This window comes from Scyliorhinus canicula, chromosome 1, assembly GCF_902713615.1.
Source record: "Scyliorhinus canicula chromosome 1, sScyCan1.1, whole genome shotgun sequence".
In the NCBI taxonomy this organism is placed as follows: Eukaryota; Metazoa; Chordata; class Chondrichthyes; order Carcharhiniformes; family Scyliorhinidae; genus Scyliorhinus; species Scyliorhinus canicula.
The window spans coordinates 290963285-290979699 of record NC_052146.1 but is presented as its reverse complement, the minus strand read 5'-3'; the positions used below and the strand labels follow the sequence as shown (position 1 = coordinate 290979699).

The 16415-nt window shown below is 46.8% G+C and overlaps 1 protein-coding gene across 2 annotated transcripts in view; it reads left to right on the top strand.

The window, feature by feature from the left end:
• pld5 (phospholipase D family member 5) overlaps nucleotides 1-16415 on the top strand; it is a 216564-nt gene that overhangs the window by 39108 nt on the left and 161041 nt on the right. For both annotated transcript variants that reach the window (XM_038815060.1, XM_038815051.1), the window contains exons 3-4: nucleotides 7911-8094; nucleotides 11530-11644. In XM_038815060.1, coding sequence (XP_038670988.1) covers nucleotides 7911-8094; nucleotides 11530-11644 — 299 coding nt within the window. The remainder of the gene's footprint in view (nucleotides 1-7910; nucleotides 8095-11529; nucleotides 11645-16415) is intronic.

Here is a 16415-nt window from a genome sequence, read left to right as displayed (position 1 = left end):
CCTTCTGCACTGTATGTTCTATGTGTGTAGTACCAACCAGACATTCCAGAATACTTAACTTCAGTGGTACGAATACAATAGGGTGCTTGATATTATGAAAGGATGGGTCATGATAAATGGAAATACATGGGGCTGAATTTAATGGCCACGGCATTGGGCAATGACCAACCCTGCCACAGCCATTTCTGGGAACCCTGATGGGACTGAATGTTCCTCGGCAGGTTACCTACTCCCTGTCGCCGCAACTTGCATGCCTTTAAAGGCAAAGAGCCCAACTGTAAGAGCCGCTGGCCAATCAGAGGGCCAGCAGCTCTTCAGTCCCAGCAGCGTCACCTGGAGGACCACTGACCAGTATCGTCAATGGAGGCTCCCGGTGAGAGCTGAGTGGGACGGGTTTGCCAGGCCGGTCAAAGAGGGTTGGGAATATTGTGGGGGGCAGCGGAGATTCTTTCAGTGGACTATTGGGGGTGTGGTCTTGCTGCGAAAGGGGCCGAACTTGCCAACCCTCTAGCACCCTTTTCTCCTCCGGTATAAATTGTAGTGAGAGTTTGAAATTTAGCATTCTTGTGTTTGGCCTGATGAGTGTAAGATGAACAGCTTCGACAACATGTCTCTCTTTTCAGCAATATTCCAGTTTTGAACCCCTTCTTTCCCACTGTTGTGGAACACTTGGTAAGCAAGCTGAAACAAAGATATGGGAAAAAGAGTAGACCATTCAGCCCCTCAAGTTGGTGCACCATTTAATCAGAGGCTGATTTGCATCCTAATCCCATCCACTTGCCTTCATTCCAAATCCTGTTACATCTGTGACAGCCTTTGACCTGGAAGTAGAAACAGTAAGGAAAGTTTGTCATTACTTTAAAATGTTTGGGGAACATGTAATTGTTTTAAAAAAATGTTTGATAAGGGTTTGTATCAATTGCAAAAGGATCAGTTATAATTTTTGGATAATAAGAAATACTGGTCCATGTGATCAGTCCAAAGATGTGCAGGTTAGGTGGATTGGCCATGATAAATTGCCTTTAGTGTCCATAATAAAGGTTAGGTGGGGTTGCTGGGTTACGGGGATAGGGTGGAAGCGTGTGCTTAAGTAGGGTGCTCTTTCCAAGAACTGGTGCAGACTCGATGGGCCGAATGACCTCCTTCTGCACTGTAAATTCTATGATGATTCTATGAAAATACGGTTCAGGTTGAGCCATGCTAACATAACCAACGAGAGCTGAGAAGGTTCCGGAGAGGAGTGTGCCATTGTGTAGAGGGGTGCACAGATGCAACCCTGTCCACACAAGAGGTTGTTGCTGTCAGAGAATCTGCCAAGTCCTGGGATGAAAGGGACTGGAATTTTTCACAAGAATGATCTGAGCTCAGAAGAACTCTGTGGCTGAAAATGGTGCCATACGGGCAGGAGGGCTGCTGATAAAATCCATGGGGTCTATCTTTGGTGTATCTGTTATTGCAGGCGTAATTTGTAGTTTGTACCTTCTGTGATTTGCCTGTTAATTTATATTTAATTTACATTGATTCCGATCTGTGTGCAGGCAAAAGTTACAAAAATGCAATCTTTTCATTTGCGGATTGTTTGGTAAATTTGGTTCTCGTGGTTGATGGATCACTGTGGGGATTGTAACATACCCGATTAAAAATCTACCAGTCTCAAATTGAAATTTATTCATGGAGCTAGCATGTGCTACTTTCATCGAATCATAGAATCCCAACAATGCAGGATTTGTGGAAGAAAATTACACACTCTACTACCTTTTGATATTCTAGGTAAAAGAAGGCCAGGTTGTGTAATTTGGCAAGTTCTCAGCGATATTGTGACTGCTGTCCAGGTTGGCATTTGGCATAGCTCTTTATTGCCATCCTCAAAATCAATTGCAATTATCTGTTCAAAGGGAACTTGTTCACTTTAATGGGCCTCTGTGGGATTGTAACAGAATCAAAGTCTGAGAATAGATACTGTTTGAAGAGAGGTCCTGCAAATCTTCCTCAAATTGGAATGAATGAAAATGAAAATCGCTTTATTGTCATGAGTAGGCTTCAACGAAGTTACTGTGAAAAGCCCCTAGTCGCCACATTTCGGCGCCTGTCCGGGGAGGCTGGTACGGAAATCGAACCGTGCTGCTGGCCTGCTTGGTCTGCTTTAAAAGCCAGCGATTTAGCCTAGTGAGCTAAACCAGCCCCTATGCGGGTATGTACATAGATTCCAAGGAAAGAGGTTGATGTTACTTAAGGGACTTTCCATGGATCAGAATTTGGGCAACACATTGACAACCAACACTTTGTGGTGTGCTTGCTTGTGCCATTTATTTGGTAAATGGTGCTGTTAACTATTTCCTTCAGGTATGCCGTTACTCTGGTTCTGTTCCCTGGTCTTGTTAATGGAAGACTCTGTGTTCAGCCTGACTACTGTTACTGGAAAGAGCATCAAACAGCAAACTCTCTCCAGAGGGGCCCGGACTATCACATTGGTTGATCTACTGTGTCCTAGATGTCCAAAAGGTGTCAATCCTCATCCTGAGTTGGGCCAGAAGAATCTTTATCTCTTAGGTTCTGAAGGTTTAAGGATCTGCATGCTAACATTATCCTTGCTGCCATTCTGTTTGAGCTTTCACCTGCAACACAACGCTGCTGATTCTGGAACAGAGCAAAAATTCTTCAGAGGCTGGAAATGTGAAAGGCTCAGCAGGTCGGGCAGAAAATGTGACGAGGTCTGTGAGGGGGGCCGTGCTGGGAATGAACCCTTTGGAATGCTGGAAGAGGGGAGGGGAAGATTTGTTTGATAGTGGCATCAAGCTGGAGGTAGCTGAAATGTCAGAGGATAAACTGCTGCTTGCGAAGGCTGGTGAGGTGGAAGGTGAGGAGAGGAGGGGTGGCAGGGGGAGAGCAGAAGGGCACAAATTGGTTGGCCATGGTCCTTGCCTACCATCATGACGTGAAATCCTTGGTTGAGGAAAAAGGAAGACATATTGGAAATATTTTATGGATGGTTGTGTTGGCAGACCGATGTAATGGAGATGGAGAAACTGGGAGAATGGAATGGGACTCTTACAGAAAATGGGGTGTGAAGAAGTGTAGTCATGGCAACTGTGGAAATCAGTAGGCTTATAGTGAATATTGGTTGACAGCCTATTGTCAGTAATGGAAACACAGGAACGGAACAGGAAAGCATGGATCATGTGACGTTGAGAGAAGGGTGGAAATTGGAAGCAAAGTCAATGGTGTTTTCCAGGTCAGGATGAGAGCAGGAAACGGCATTGATATAGTCATCAGTGTAGACCATAGGTAGGCCCCGTATGGGTACCCACAACGATACATTTTAGTCAGCAGTATTGAATGAAATTGAGGAATTACAAGTTAGCCAGGTGGTAGTGGATGGAGAGTGGTTGGGTCTCCGCTCAAGGAAGAAGCAGAGGAAGCGGAGTGCTCTCAGGCCATTCTGGTGCGGCTGGAGGTTTAGAGGGATTGGATTTCCTAGTTGACAAGGAGATGGTTAGGGCCGGGAATCCTGAACTTTTAAAGTTTTAAACGAGGGCATCAGAAGAGTCATGGATGTAGGTGGGAAGAGACGAGACAAACGGAGTCAAAAATAGCATTTTGATGGAAAGGATTAAGGGGTTGGACATTCCTAGAAACAGAGGCTTGCCGTTCGATGGTGGGGTCACGGTCAAAGGAGTAGTAGGAGGGTGTCAGAAAATTGGCATTCAGTCTCTGCCAGGTGGAGGCTGGGCAGCACGGTAGCATAGTGGTTAGCACAGTTGCTTCACAGCTCCAGGGTCCCAGGTTCAATTTCTGTCTGTGCAGAGTCTGCATGTTCTCCCCGTGTCTGCATGAGTTTCCTCCGGGTGCTCCGGTTTCCTCCCACAGTCCAAAGATGTGCAGGTTAGGTGAACTGGCCAAGCTAAATTGCCCTTAGTGTCCAAAGAAACAGGTTGGGTGGGGTTACTGGGTTATGGGGATAGGATGGAGGTGTGGGCTTGGGTAGGGTGCTCTTTCCAAGGGCCTGTGCAGACCCGATGGACCCAATGGCCTCCTTCTGCACTGTAAATTCTATGAACCTAGGCCAGTACACCAGACAATAAAAAGCACCAGGATTCACACTTGCTCAAAACTCAATTATATCTCTGACTTCTACCAGTTCTGATGAAATGTCATCCATCTGAAGCATCAGCTCTTTCTGTCACCACAGATTCTGCTAAATAGTTCCAGTATTTTCTGTTTTTATTGCTTTTGGAGGTAGCTGGTAATTTGAGCAGTTTCTCCTCTTTCTCTGTGAGCCTGCCTAAAATATTCCGATGGAGCTGACTGCAAAGAGGTGACTGAGAATAATGGTAATTCTGTCACGAGAAGTCCCACCTGCCCCACCCCCTTATCTTGGACTCAAATCAAGGTTCATATCTGTAAACTGGTTGCTCTAGCAGACTCACGCTCATGTCAAACAACTCTTCCTTATTCAGTGAATACTGCTGCTGAGTGAACAGTGCTAATGAATCTGACTGTAGCACTTGTCAGATTTGATTTGTAGGTTGGCAATGTACGTGTATAATGCAATTATCGAAACGGGAATAAAGTGTAGCCTGTGAAAGGGCTGAGGCTACGGCTTCACCCATCCCTTGCAACGACACTGTTAAAGAACAAGCAATCCACTCCATTTTGGCATTGTTTTTAAAAACATATCCAAAGATCTCTGCCCCAATTTTATCGCAGGGGCTTGTTTTGGGTGGGCAAGCAGGGGTTAGAGATGGAAACTTATCTACAGCTCCAGAAGTGAAACACGAGCAACTTTAACACTCCCCGCCCCCGCCCCCAAACAGCTGATTGCCTCCTGGGTTGGTGAGCGTAGGGTCCGACTGCCATGCTGCTTCCGTGTGGGGCACCCTCGAAGTAGCGAGATTACCGCGGAGGACGTCTGAAAACAGAAAGACGGGCATTTCTGTAGTACCTTTCACGTCCTTCAGATGCCCCAGGGCTCTTGGCAGCCAATTAAGTATTTCTTGTTCTTCAACGGTGTACAGAAGTCGGAAGGGATGGGTGAGCCCGTAGCCTCAGATTGCAAATGACTTCACAGGCCACACTTTATTCCTGTTTGGATAATTGCTCTTGGAAAGAGCACAATACCAAAGCGCACCCCTCCACCCTATTCCCGTAACCCAGTAATCGCACCTAACCTTTCTTTTGGTCACTAAGGGCAATTTAGCATGGCCAATCCACCTAACCTGCATATCTTTGGACTGTGGGAGGAAACCGGAGCACCCGGAGGAAACCCACGCAGACACAGGGAGAACGTGCAGACTCCACACAGTGACACCAGCCGGGAATCGAACCTGGGACCCTGGAGCTGTGAAGCAACTGTGCTAACCACTGTGCTACCGTGCCACCCAAACCTTGATTTCAGTCCAAGATAATGGTGTGTGGCAGGTGGGAATTACCACTGTTGTAATGTAGTGTTATGATCCCAATTCATATTATAACTGGAAGGGAAAATCCATGAATGGAATGCTGGCTCAAAAGACTAACTTTTACCTTTTTTTTTAATAAAACGTGGAGGAGCAGAGTCAAAGGACTGCTAATTAGTTTTAACAACAAGGAAAAAACATTTATTAAACATGAAAAGTAGGGATATTATACAACACTTTTTACACTTTCTTACTTTAACAAATACATACAGATTTTAAGATTGACGGGGATTACAAAGTAATTCTTAAGGTACAATGGTCTCAATAACATACACTCCCTTTGAAGCATACAGATTGGCTGTGGTCAAATACACTTTGAACTGAAATTAGTATCTTTGGTTTTCTTCTCAGAATCCCTTAAGAAGATTGTCACATGAGAGTTTCCAAACTCATCTCCCAAAAACCCGCTTTAAAATCTTCTCTCACAATAATGTTTTTCCTTAGTGGTTTGCATTCTGAAATGCAGTTCAGGTTTTATAAATGACTCTTTCAAACAGAGTTTACACTCCACTTTTAACAGTGAATCCAGTCCAAGATTTTACACCTATCCTTTAGGATTTCTTTGTCATCACTGATGTTCAAACTGTTCACATTGCTTTAAATGTTAATTCCTTGACTGTGTTAAAATGACATTAAAATGTTCTGTTTCTCTCTGAAGCCTGCTGTCTCACTTTAAACCTAGTTACTGCAATTATCTCTTTAACTTGAACACTTTGTTTAATCTTCCTTGAATTCTTCTGAACAATACCTTGGTCTCCATCCTCTTCAGGTGTCTTAAGAAATTGTTTCTGTCCCAATTCCCTGGTTAACTGGTTGTATCTTGTTCCTTAGGAAGCTTGCATCTTTGCAAATCCTTTTGGTCTGTCCAACTTCTCCCAGCAGAGTTGAGAGCTGTTCACTCCCCAGTGTCCTGTCTCCAACTGCAATCAAATTAGTTAAACTAAACCTTACAAGGCCCTAGTTGCTCAGCAACCACTGCTGGTTTATTTGCTGTTCACACCGTAGCCCTCTCTAAGCACAATAGAATCACAATTGGAATTGAAACCAACCCACACACATACAAGCATCTTTGTACAGCATGAATCTAACTATAAGTTTGACCCTTTCAGGCACAGAACCATTAAATTAAACCCACTTAAAACTATACCTTATTTCTAATGTTTACCAATTCGAATATAAATCCCTTAAAACTACCTTTATTATCCTGACTGTAGGAAACATGCCAGCCAATTTGTGCACAGCAGGGTTCTGCAAACAGTAATGTGATCTTAACCAGATCGTCTCCTCTTTCATGATATTGATAACATTATTGGCCCGCACACTGGGGAAATCCTGCTTTCCTTCCAAATGGCCAAACAGGAGAACTCCTGCCAAAAAAAAAAGGCTCTTAGGATGGAATGTTCTGTCCGGAAAGCAAACCATGGAAAGCAGCCGGGTAATCCTTAGGAACAAAGTAAAAATGCCTCATTTGGGCATCTTGTACCTTCCACCCACCACCTTGCTGGGTTGATCTGAGTGGGAAAGCCATTGCCACTTCCCGATCAGACCATTGGCTAAATCTGCGATGGGGTGATGACAACATCAGGTCGTGACATGTGTACGTTAAGCCAGCTTTGAGCGGGTGTCCAGTCCACCAGTTCAGAAGAGCAGGTTTAAAACAGGAACTTGTCCATTGTACCACGGGTAAGTAAGTTGAGAAATTCTAAAACAACCCTGCTGCTTACTTTTCCACCGGTTAAATTCACTCGCTCTTTGACACAGTGGGCTAAACAGCTGGCTTGTAATGCAGAACAAGGCCAGTAGAGCGGGTTCAATTCCCGTACCAGCCTCCCCGAACAGACGCTGGAATGTGGCAGCGAGGGGCTTTTCACAGTAACTTCATTGACAATAAGCAATTATTATTATTATTTTATTGGGGCAGCAGGGGCAACGCCTACGGCGTTGAGGACCTGGGTTCGAATCCCGGCCCTGGGTCACTGTCCGTGTGCAGTTTGCACATTCTCCCCATGTCTGTGTGGGTTTCACCCCCACAGCCCAAAGATGTGCAAGGTAGGTAGAATGGCCATGCTAAATTGCCCCTTAATTGCAAAAAAAAAATTATTATTATTTTATAAATGGAAATAGACGTTTTCTTGTTTATATTTCAGTGCTTGTCTTTTGATGAGAGAATTGTTCTGCTCGATACGTGCCATTTTTACTCAGCATATGACGGTCAGTGATTTAAGTGGCAAATATATTTTATCAGATCCCAATGTGTGTGGCTCAGTGTAAGCTGATTCAAACATTAAAGGTAATTAAAATTAAAGGCACCCAATTCTAACGATATTTATACATAGTCGAAAATGTACTTGGGAATGTGTTGAACTGTATTTTGTCCAGCCAAATGGGAGGTAAGAATGTTTGTTAATCGTTCCTTGTAAGGAGATCCTGAAGCAATTCTGTATTTCCCTTCAGGGTCCAGCTTGTTGAAAACATTCCAGAAGGGCTGGATGATACGGAGAACGCGACTAAGCGCACCTCCTTGTTCCAGGGCTGGACCGACTTGCTGGATGTGGCATTGCACAGCGTTGATATTGTCTCTTCCAACTGGGAACTGAGAAATGGTAATCTGGGCCCAAACCATTCACTAACCCGCTGGGTAAGTGGCACAACTAAGTCGGCAAAGGCTTGTGGAAGGCGGTACTTTTTTTTTTTAGCATAAAATGGAATATTGATCTGCAAAGTGTGACTTCTATGAGGTTAGTGTTGCTGCGATATTAAAACGTGACATTTTAAAGAAAAGCTGCAAATAAAATGATTGTGGCAGCACGGTAGCATTGTGGATAGCACAATCGCTTCACAGCTCCAGGGTCCCAGGTTCGATTCCCGGCTGGGTCGCTGTCTGTGTGGAGTCTGCACATCCTCCCCGTGTGTGCGTGGGTTTCCTCCGGGTGCTCCGGTTTCCTCCCACAGTCCAAAGGTGTGCAGGTTAGGTGGATTGGCCATGCTAAATTGCCCTTAGTGTCCAAAATTGCCCTTAGTGTTGGGTGGGGTTACTGGGTTATGGGGATAGGGTGGAGGTGTTGACCTTGGGTAGGATGCTCTTTCCAAGAGCCGGTGCAGACTCGATGGGCCGAATGGCCTCCTTCTGCACTGTAAATTCTATGTAAAAAAAAAAATCTCATTCCGCTAGAATAAATGAGTCTTGGCAGCAATGCGGCTAAACTCTGACCTTCACAGATACTTTTCACCTGTTGGAGACATACAAACACTACTTTGGGATCAAATGTGCCCCTCAAAAATTGGTATGTTTGCCTTCAACTCCAATTTTAATCCTTTGGGCTAGAAATTAAATGCAGCAATTGCAATACAAGACTCAAAGGGCATCTCGTCTCATCTGACGGTGCACCACCTCTCCAGTACCGCAATGAAATGCCAGCCGACATTATGTGCTCAAGCCTCGATAATGAAGGGCGGCATGTGGCACAGTGGTTAGCACTGGGACTGCAGCTCCGAGGACCCGGGTTCGAATCCCAGCTCTGGGTCACTGTCCGTGTGAAGTTTGCACATTCTCCCCATGTCTGCGTGGTTTTCACCCCCACAACCCAAAGATGCGCAGGGTAGGTGGATTGGCCACGCTAAATTGCCCCTTAATTGTAGAATAAATAATTGGGCACTCCAAAATCAAAAAAAAGTCTCGATAATGAGGCTTGAACCCGTGATCGTCTGAGGCAGAGGCTCACAAGTGTCTGGGCAGCACGGTAGCATAGTGCTTAGCAGAATTGTTTCACAGCTCCAGAGTCCCAGGTTCGACTCCCGGCTTGGGTCTCTGTCGCTGCACGTTCTCCCTGTGTCTGCGTGGGTTTCCTCCGGGTGCTCTGGTTTCCTCCCACAGTCCAAATATGTGCAGGTTAGGAGGATTGGCCATGTTAAATTGTCTTTAGTGTCCAAAATTGGGATTACTGGGTTATGGGGATAGGGTGGAGGTGTGGGCTTGGGTAAGGCGTTCTTTCCAAGGGCTGGTGCAGACTCGATGGGCCGAATGACCTCATTCTGCACTGTAAATACTATGAAATGCCATGAAAGTAATGATGTGGAAAATTGATGTTCTCCCTGCAAGGACATTGACTTGTTCATGTTAACTGCTCGGGAAATCGGGTAGCATCAGGTAATGGAAGGAAGGGACAGGTTGATGCATATCTCCTCGTAGCTCTGTAACAGAACAATATTTCCATCTTATGTGGGTCAGAATAATTGTTGCAAGTGGCTGTACACTTCCTTTTTCTGTGAAACATGACTGTGAGGGTCAATTAATCATGACACGTTAAATACCATATCAGCTGTCTTCTATCGATTTAACAGGCTGGGCTCCTTTTATACTGTTTTGTAGTTGAACACCCTCACAATACCTCTGCTGAGTGAAGCTCAGTGAGCATGCTCACCCCAATCTGAAATATGCACCCTTAACTTCCTACCTTGTAGAGTGAATTGACTCGAGTTACCAATGATCCCACTGTAATATTCCTACAGGGTTCGAGAACAAGGTATTTCCACACTCACTTCATGTAGAGGATATGAAGTTCGATTATAGATCAACCCTCATACTGATCTCATTAAATGTTGAACCAGGCTCAAGGGGCTTTTAAAAAATTATTTATTGCGGTCATGGGATGTGGCCGTTGTTGGCTGGACCACCAGCATTTACTGTCCATCCCCAAGTGCCCTTGAGAAAATGGTGGTGAGCTGCTGCCTTGAACTGCTGCAGCCTTAGGGTGGGATTCTCCGGCCACGCCTGCCTTCCGACTGGAGAATCCCGCCCAAGGTCAATGGACTTCTCCATTGGCCGCGGCTCGCCCGTGGTGTTCCAACGGCGGACGGGGCGGAAGAATCCAGCCCTGAGTGTCTTGTCGGAACACCCACAATGCAGTTAGCTAAATGGCCAACTCCTGTTTCTATGTTCCTCTTTGGAAACTATTACACACAGAGATTAAAAATCAAAATCAAGTTTGCAAGATCATGCAGAGTTTTGAAACATAAGTGTGGGGAGCCGCCTTCTTGAGCTACAGCAACCTGTGTGATGAAGAGGTGCCCACAATGTTGTTAGGGTGGGAGTTCCACCATTCTGATCCAGTGACTGAAGGGATGGCGATATATTTCCAAGTGAGCAAGCTGTGTGTGACTCGTAAAGTGTTCCCCTGGGTCTACTGCCCACGTTCTACTGCGGTGATAGATCACGGGTTTGGAATATGTGCAATGGAGTTAATGTACCTATAATTTAAAAAACCTTTACATAATAAATTTATACAATTACCGATGTGACATTCGTTAATGTGGGTTTCAATGACGATATTTTCAGTACTTTAAACCGTCAGATTGATGGAGTAAAGCATTTGTGGTTTTATTTCTGCAGTGCCTTGATGGTGGTCGGCAAGAAATGGTCCTTTTGCGCAACTTCATGGGGGCGGTGGGGGGGGAGGGGGGGGGTTGGGTTGCTGATGCAGTGGGGGCGGTGGGGGGGAGGGTTGGGTTGCTGATGCAGTGGGGGCGGTGGGGGGGAGGGTTGGGTTGCTGATGCAGTGGGGGCGGTGGGGGGGAGGGGGGGGGGGTTGGGTTGCTGATGCAGTGGGGGCGATGGGGGGGAGGTTAGCTCACAAATCCACATGTAGGAGGCCCACACCTACGTATGACCAGTAAGCTTCTGGTCAAAAAGATCATCTTGTCTTTCACAGGCTGCATCAAGAAAGACCACCTTTATAGACTGTTTGCGAGAATCAGCAATAAAGTTAACCTATTGTACCTTTGCGTGAGTGAGCTTAGCGCAGACAGTGAACTGTTCTGCTAGGGGGCATTATTGGATTTTGTAAAGCACCAATGTAATCAGTGGGAAGCCAGGTGCACCTGGCCAGTTTGATGGACAAGAGGCTGCCCACAAGTAGGAAGCTGTCAACCTGAAAACTTACCTCAAAGGGAGGAAAATGTGGTAAATGCTGGAAAATTGCAGCGTGCCAAAATTGAACGTGAAATGAGACTGAAATGCTTCTTTAACGCTTGGAAAACCTGTGTTTTTCTTTTGTCTATGAATGACATTTACTAGGGTGAGAAAGTATTCGAGAAGCTGCAGGAATTGAAAACTCGCAACGTTGGTCTGAGAATCCCAATGAATAAATTCCAGTATGGATCCCAAGATGCTACAAAACTGAAAGTTGACGGTGAGTAGATATTTCACCTGAAGAATCTGGCTATTCAAGTGGTCCATAAACTGGTAATTGTAACTGTTACTGGTCAACCTTGGTCTCCCGTAACTTCTCACTAGACCATAACTATGCAAACATAATTCTGATGGAGTTCCTCAAGCAGGAAAACTTCAAATACTTGTCTCAAAAAAGAATTAAAGTTTCCAATTCAGTTGACAAATTGCTTTCATGTTAAAACACTTTAATTTGCAAGAGCAGGATTTTGGGGCCCCTTGTCTGCCATGTTTTTGGTGGGGATCATGTAAAATACAAGGAGTGGCCATATGCGAAAATTGGCAGCCTTCCTGCCATTTTAAAATAATCAATTGACGGTCAGTTAGGCATGTTACCAAGCGAATAAACCGGAATAATGTGCTGTCCATGCCACCATATGTTAGATGTGAGCAGGCAGCATGGTGGCGCAGTGGTTATCACTGCTGCCTCATAGCGCCGAGGTCCCAAGTTTGTTCCCGGCCCTTTGCACATCCTCCCCGTGTTTGTGTGGGTTTCGCCCTCACAACCCAAAGATGTGCAGGGTAGGTGGATTGGCCACGCTAAACTGCTCTTTAATTGGAAAAAATGATTTGGGTACTCTAGATTTTCTTTTTGAAATGCGTTTGGTGTGAGCAAGTCATTATTTTTGAGGAAACTGCTTAAAATGTGGAAAGAATGTGGGGGAGGGTGTGGGGGGGGGGGGGATGCTGGATGTACGTCCTTCAGAGGAGGCCTCTGCGCATCAGGGGCACCCACCAAGGTGATTGCCCTCCCCCAGCCGGGCCTCCAAAACCGCCATCCCCTCCTCCTCTCTGCCCTCCCTGACCCCGGGCCTGCCTCTCTCTGGAATCCTTTTCAGGTGCGGGACTGCTTGCCTTCCCGGCAGCAGCCACTGCCAGGTTCTGGAGCTGCGAGAGTTGCCAGCCAATTCAGACCTCTCCCCATAAAATTCTACCCCAACTATGCGGTGTGAGATTTAATCCTGGTTTCCTTCACAAATTTCCGCAATATGGTAACTGTTGCTGTGACTGATGAGAGAAGCAGGATGGTGGGGAGAGGGAGATTTGAACCTTGATTGGATCTATGGAGATGTTGGTGGAATCATAGAATTTACCATAGAATTTACAGTGCAGAAGAAGGCTATTCAGCCCATCGAGTCTGCACCGGCTCCTGGAAGGAGCACCCTACCCAAGGTCAACACCTCCACCCTATCCCCATAACCCCACCCAACACTAAGGGCAATTTTGGACACTAAGGGCAATTTATCATGGCCAATCCACCTAACCTGCACATCTTTGGACTGTGGGAGGAAACCGGAGCACCCGGAGGAAACCCACGCACACACGGGGAGGATGTGCAGACTCCACACAGACAGCGACCCAGCCAGGAATCGAACCTGGGACCCTGGAGCTGTGAAGCGATTGTGCTATCCACAATGCTACCGTGCTGCCACGATCATTTTATTTGCAGCTTTTCTTTAAAATGTCAACACCTCCACCCTATCCCCATAACCCAGTACCCCACCCAACACTAAGGGCAATTTTGGACACTAAGGGCAATTTATCATGGCCAATCCACCTAAACTGCACATCTTTGGACTGTGGGAGGAAACCGGAGCACCCGGAGGAAACCCACGCAGACACGGGGAGAATGTGCAGACTCCGCACAGACAGTGACCCAAGCCGGAATTGAACCTGGGACCCTGGAGCTGTGAAGCCATTGTGCTATCCACAATGCTACCATGGTGCCCTCAATGCTACCATGCTGCCCTTGGACCATTCCTTCCCCCTTGTGAACAAATGGGAATAGGGTGGGTATAAAGGACATGGAGAGTTAAATTTATGTAATTGTTCTCTTTGGAGCTGACACTAAAGTGTTTATTTTGAAAATGTTGAAAACCTCTTTCTTAACAATCTATGATAATGACCAAGCTGGCCATAGAGCCATTGGCGATGGCTCTCAGGGGGTTGGCAGAGTGGTAGGGGATAATGAGGGGACAGAGGGAGCATCGGGTGTCGCTCTATGCCGATAACCTCTTGCTGTATGTTTCGGATCTGTTGGAGAGTATGGGAAGGATTATGGGCCTGTTGGGGAGGTTTGGAGGGTTCTTGGGATACAAGCTGAATGTGGGAAAAGCGAGGTATTCCCGGTGAATGAGCTGGCACAGCGGGCTAATTTAGGGGGATGTCATTTACGGTAGCGAGGGATAGGTTTAGGTACTTGGGGATTCAGGTAGTGAGGGAATGGGCGGGTCTCCATAAGTGGAACTTAATGAAGCTGGTGGAGGAGGCCAGGGAGGATCTTAAGAGGTGGGATACACCGCACTTAACGTTGGCGGGAAGGGTCCAAGTGGTGAAAATGAATATTCTGCCGAGCTTCTTGTTTATCTTTCAGGCTCTCCCGATCTTTATTCCAAAGGCTTTTTTTTCGGAAAGTGGACACAATCATCTCTGACTTTGTATGGATGGGGAAGGTGCCGAGGGTGGGGAGGACCCTGCTATAGAGGCAGAGGCAACAGGGGGGGTTGGCATAGCCAAACTTGCGTCATTATTATTGGGCGGCGAATGTGGACAAGGTGCAACGGTGGTGGGAAAGAGTGGGTTAGGATGGAGGAGGAATCTTGTAAGGGGTCTAGTTTGAGGGCTATGGTGACAGCAGCATTGCCAATGTCTCGGAGTAGGTATTCAGGGAGCCCAGTGGTGCAGTCCACGGTGAAGATATGGAATCAGCTGAGGAGGCATTTTTGGGTGGAAGGGATGTCGGTGCTAACGCCTCTGTGTGAGAATCATGGGTTTGAGCCGGGGGGGGGGGGGGGGGGGGGGGGGGGGGGGGTGTGTGGATAGTGCATACAGTAGGTGGAGGGAAGTGGGGCTGGTCAAGGTGAGGGATTTGTATTTGGAGGAAGGGTTCGCCAGTCTGGAGGAGCTAAGGGAGAGGGTAGAGCTGCCGAGCGGTAGTGAGTTCAGGTATCTGCAGGTTAGGGACTTTGCACGAAAGGTCTGGAAGGGGTTCCTTAGATTACCGGTATACACCCTGCTGGAGCGACTGCTGCATCCGGATGTGGAAGGGGTGGGAGGAATTGGGGATATATTTAAGTGGCTGGGGGAGCAGGGAGGCGAGCGGCTGGTGAAGATCAAGGAGAAATGGGAAGTGGAGTTGGGAATGGAGATCAATTGGGGAGTATGGAGTGAGGCATTGCAAAGGGTAAATGGGACCTCCTCTTGTGCAAGGATGAGCCTGGTACAGTTTAAGGTGGTGCACAGGGTGCATATGACTGGGCAAGAATGAGTGGGTTCTTTCAGGGGGTAGCAGATGAGTGTGAGAGGTGTGGACGGGGACCAGCGAATCACGCACTCATGTTTCGGGGTTGTGAAAAATTGGGAAGATTCTGGGCGGGAGTCCTCATTCTGGCGGTCTTAGCCAGGACAGTGGAGGAGGGAGTGGACCCAGACCCTTTGGTGGCGATATTTGGGGTTTCAGAGAAGCCAGAGCTCATGGAGAGGAGGAAGGCCGATGTCTTGGCCTTCACCTCTCTGATTGCACAGTGATGAATTTTGCTGGAGTGGCGGTCGGCATCGCCACCGGGGGTAGCAGCATGGTTCGGTGATCTGTACCACTTCCTGCGGTTAGAGAAGATAAAGTATGAATTAAGGGGTTCAGCAGGGGAGTTTGAGAAAAGGTGGCGGATGTTTGTGACCGTGTTTGAGGAGGTATTCGTCGCAGGGGGGGGGGGGGGGGGGGAGAGGGGGGGTGGGGGGGGGGCGCTGGAGGTGATTGGGGGGGGGGGTGAAAAACGAGAAATTCTGTACAAACTGTATAGTTGATTGGTGGGAAGAATGTTTCCCGGAGTGTTTATTTGCTGTAACCTACTTTGATACAAGTTTGAATAAAATGCATCTTAAAAACAAAGATAATGAGCAAGGTGAAAAGTTGTTTCAGAAGCTCTCGCAGTGATAACGCGGAATGTTGGTTAACATGGTCACGAGTGGAAAATATTGTCCAATTACAACCAAGATTAATTTCCTCCAAATTAAAATTTGACGAACTTAAGTTTGCCAAGCGATTAGCGAAAGGAAGACCCTGCATTTATGTAGCATATTTAGTGGTCTCCAGATGTTCCAAAGTACTTTACATTGAATGCAACACTTGGGGAGGTAAGTTATTGTTGTTGCATAAGAAAGACGACAGCTTATCTGTGCACAGCTACGTCTCACTACTGGCAGTGAGATAATGTCTAGGTAAATCTGCTTTAGCGATGCTACATAAGGGATAAATATTCATGAGAGCACAAGAGAGAATTCTCCTGTTGTTCTTTGAAACCGTGCCATGGGATGCAGTTAGCTGAGCGGGCAGCCAGAATCTCCATTTAATACAGTAACTCATCGGATGGACAGTGTGTCGGAGAGGGCAGCATATCCTCAGCCTAGTCTTGGTGCTCAGAGTCTCTAGGATGGGGTTGAACCCTCAACCTTTTGATAGAGGCGAGAATCGTTACCACTGAGCATTTGGTGACACAAGAGGGACTGAGCAAGGAAACGGATTGAACAGAACTTGATGTGACCATCAATTCACAAGACACGTGGTTGGAAGTGAACAGTGGTTTTAATAGTCTTACAACTGAGCCTGCCTGCGACAAGATGAACTGGCAGCAGGCTCACAACTGCAGATCTTTATACTTCCGGTTAGTGGGAGGAGCCATGGGCGGAGCCATGGGTGGAGCCAAGGGTGGAGCCCAGTACAAACTCCTCATCTC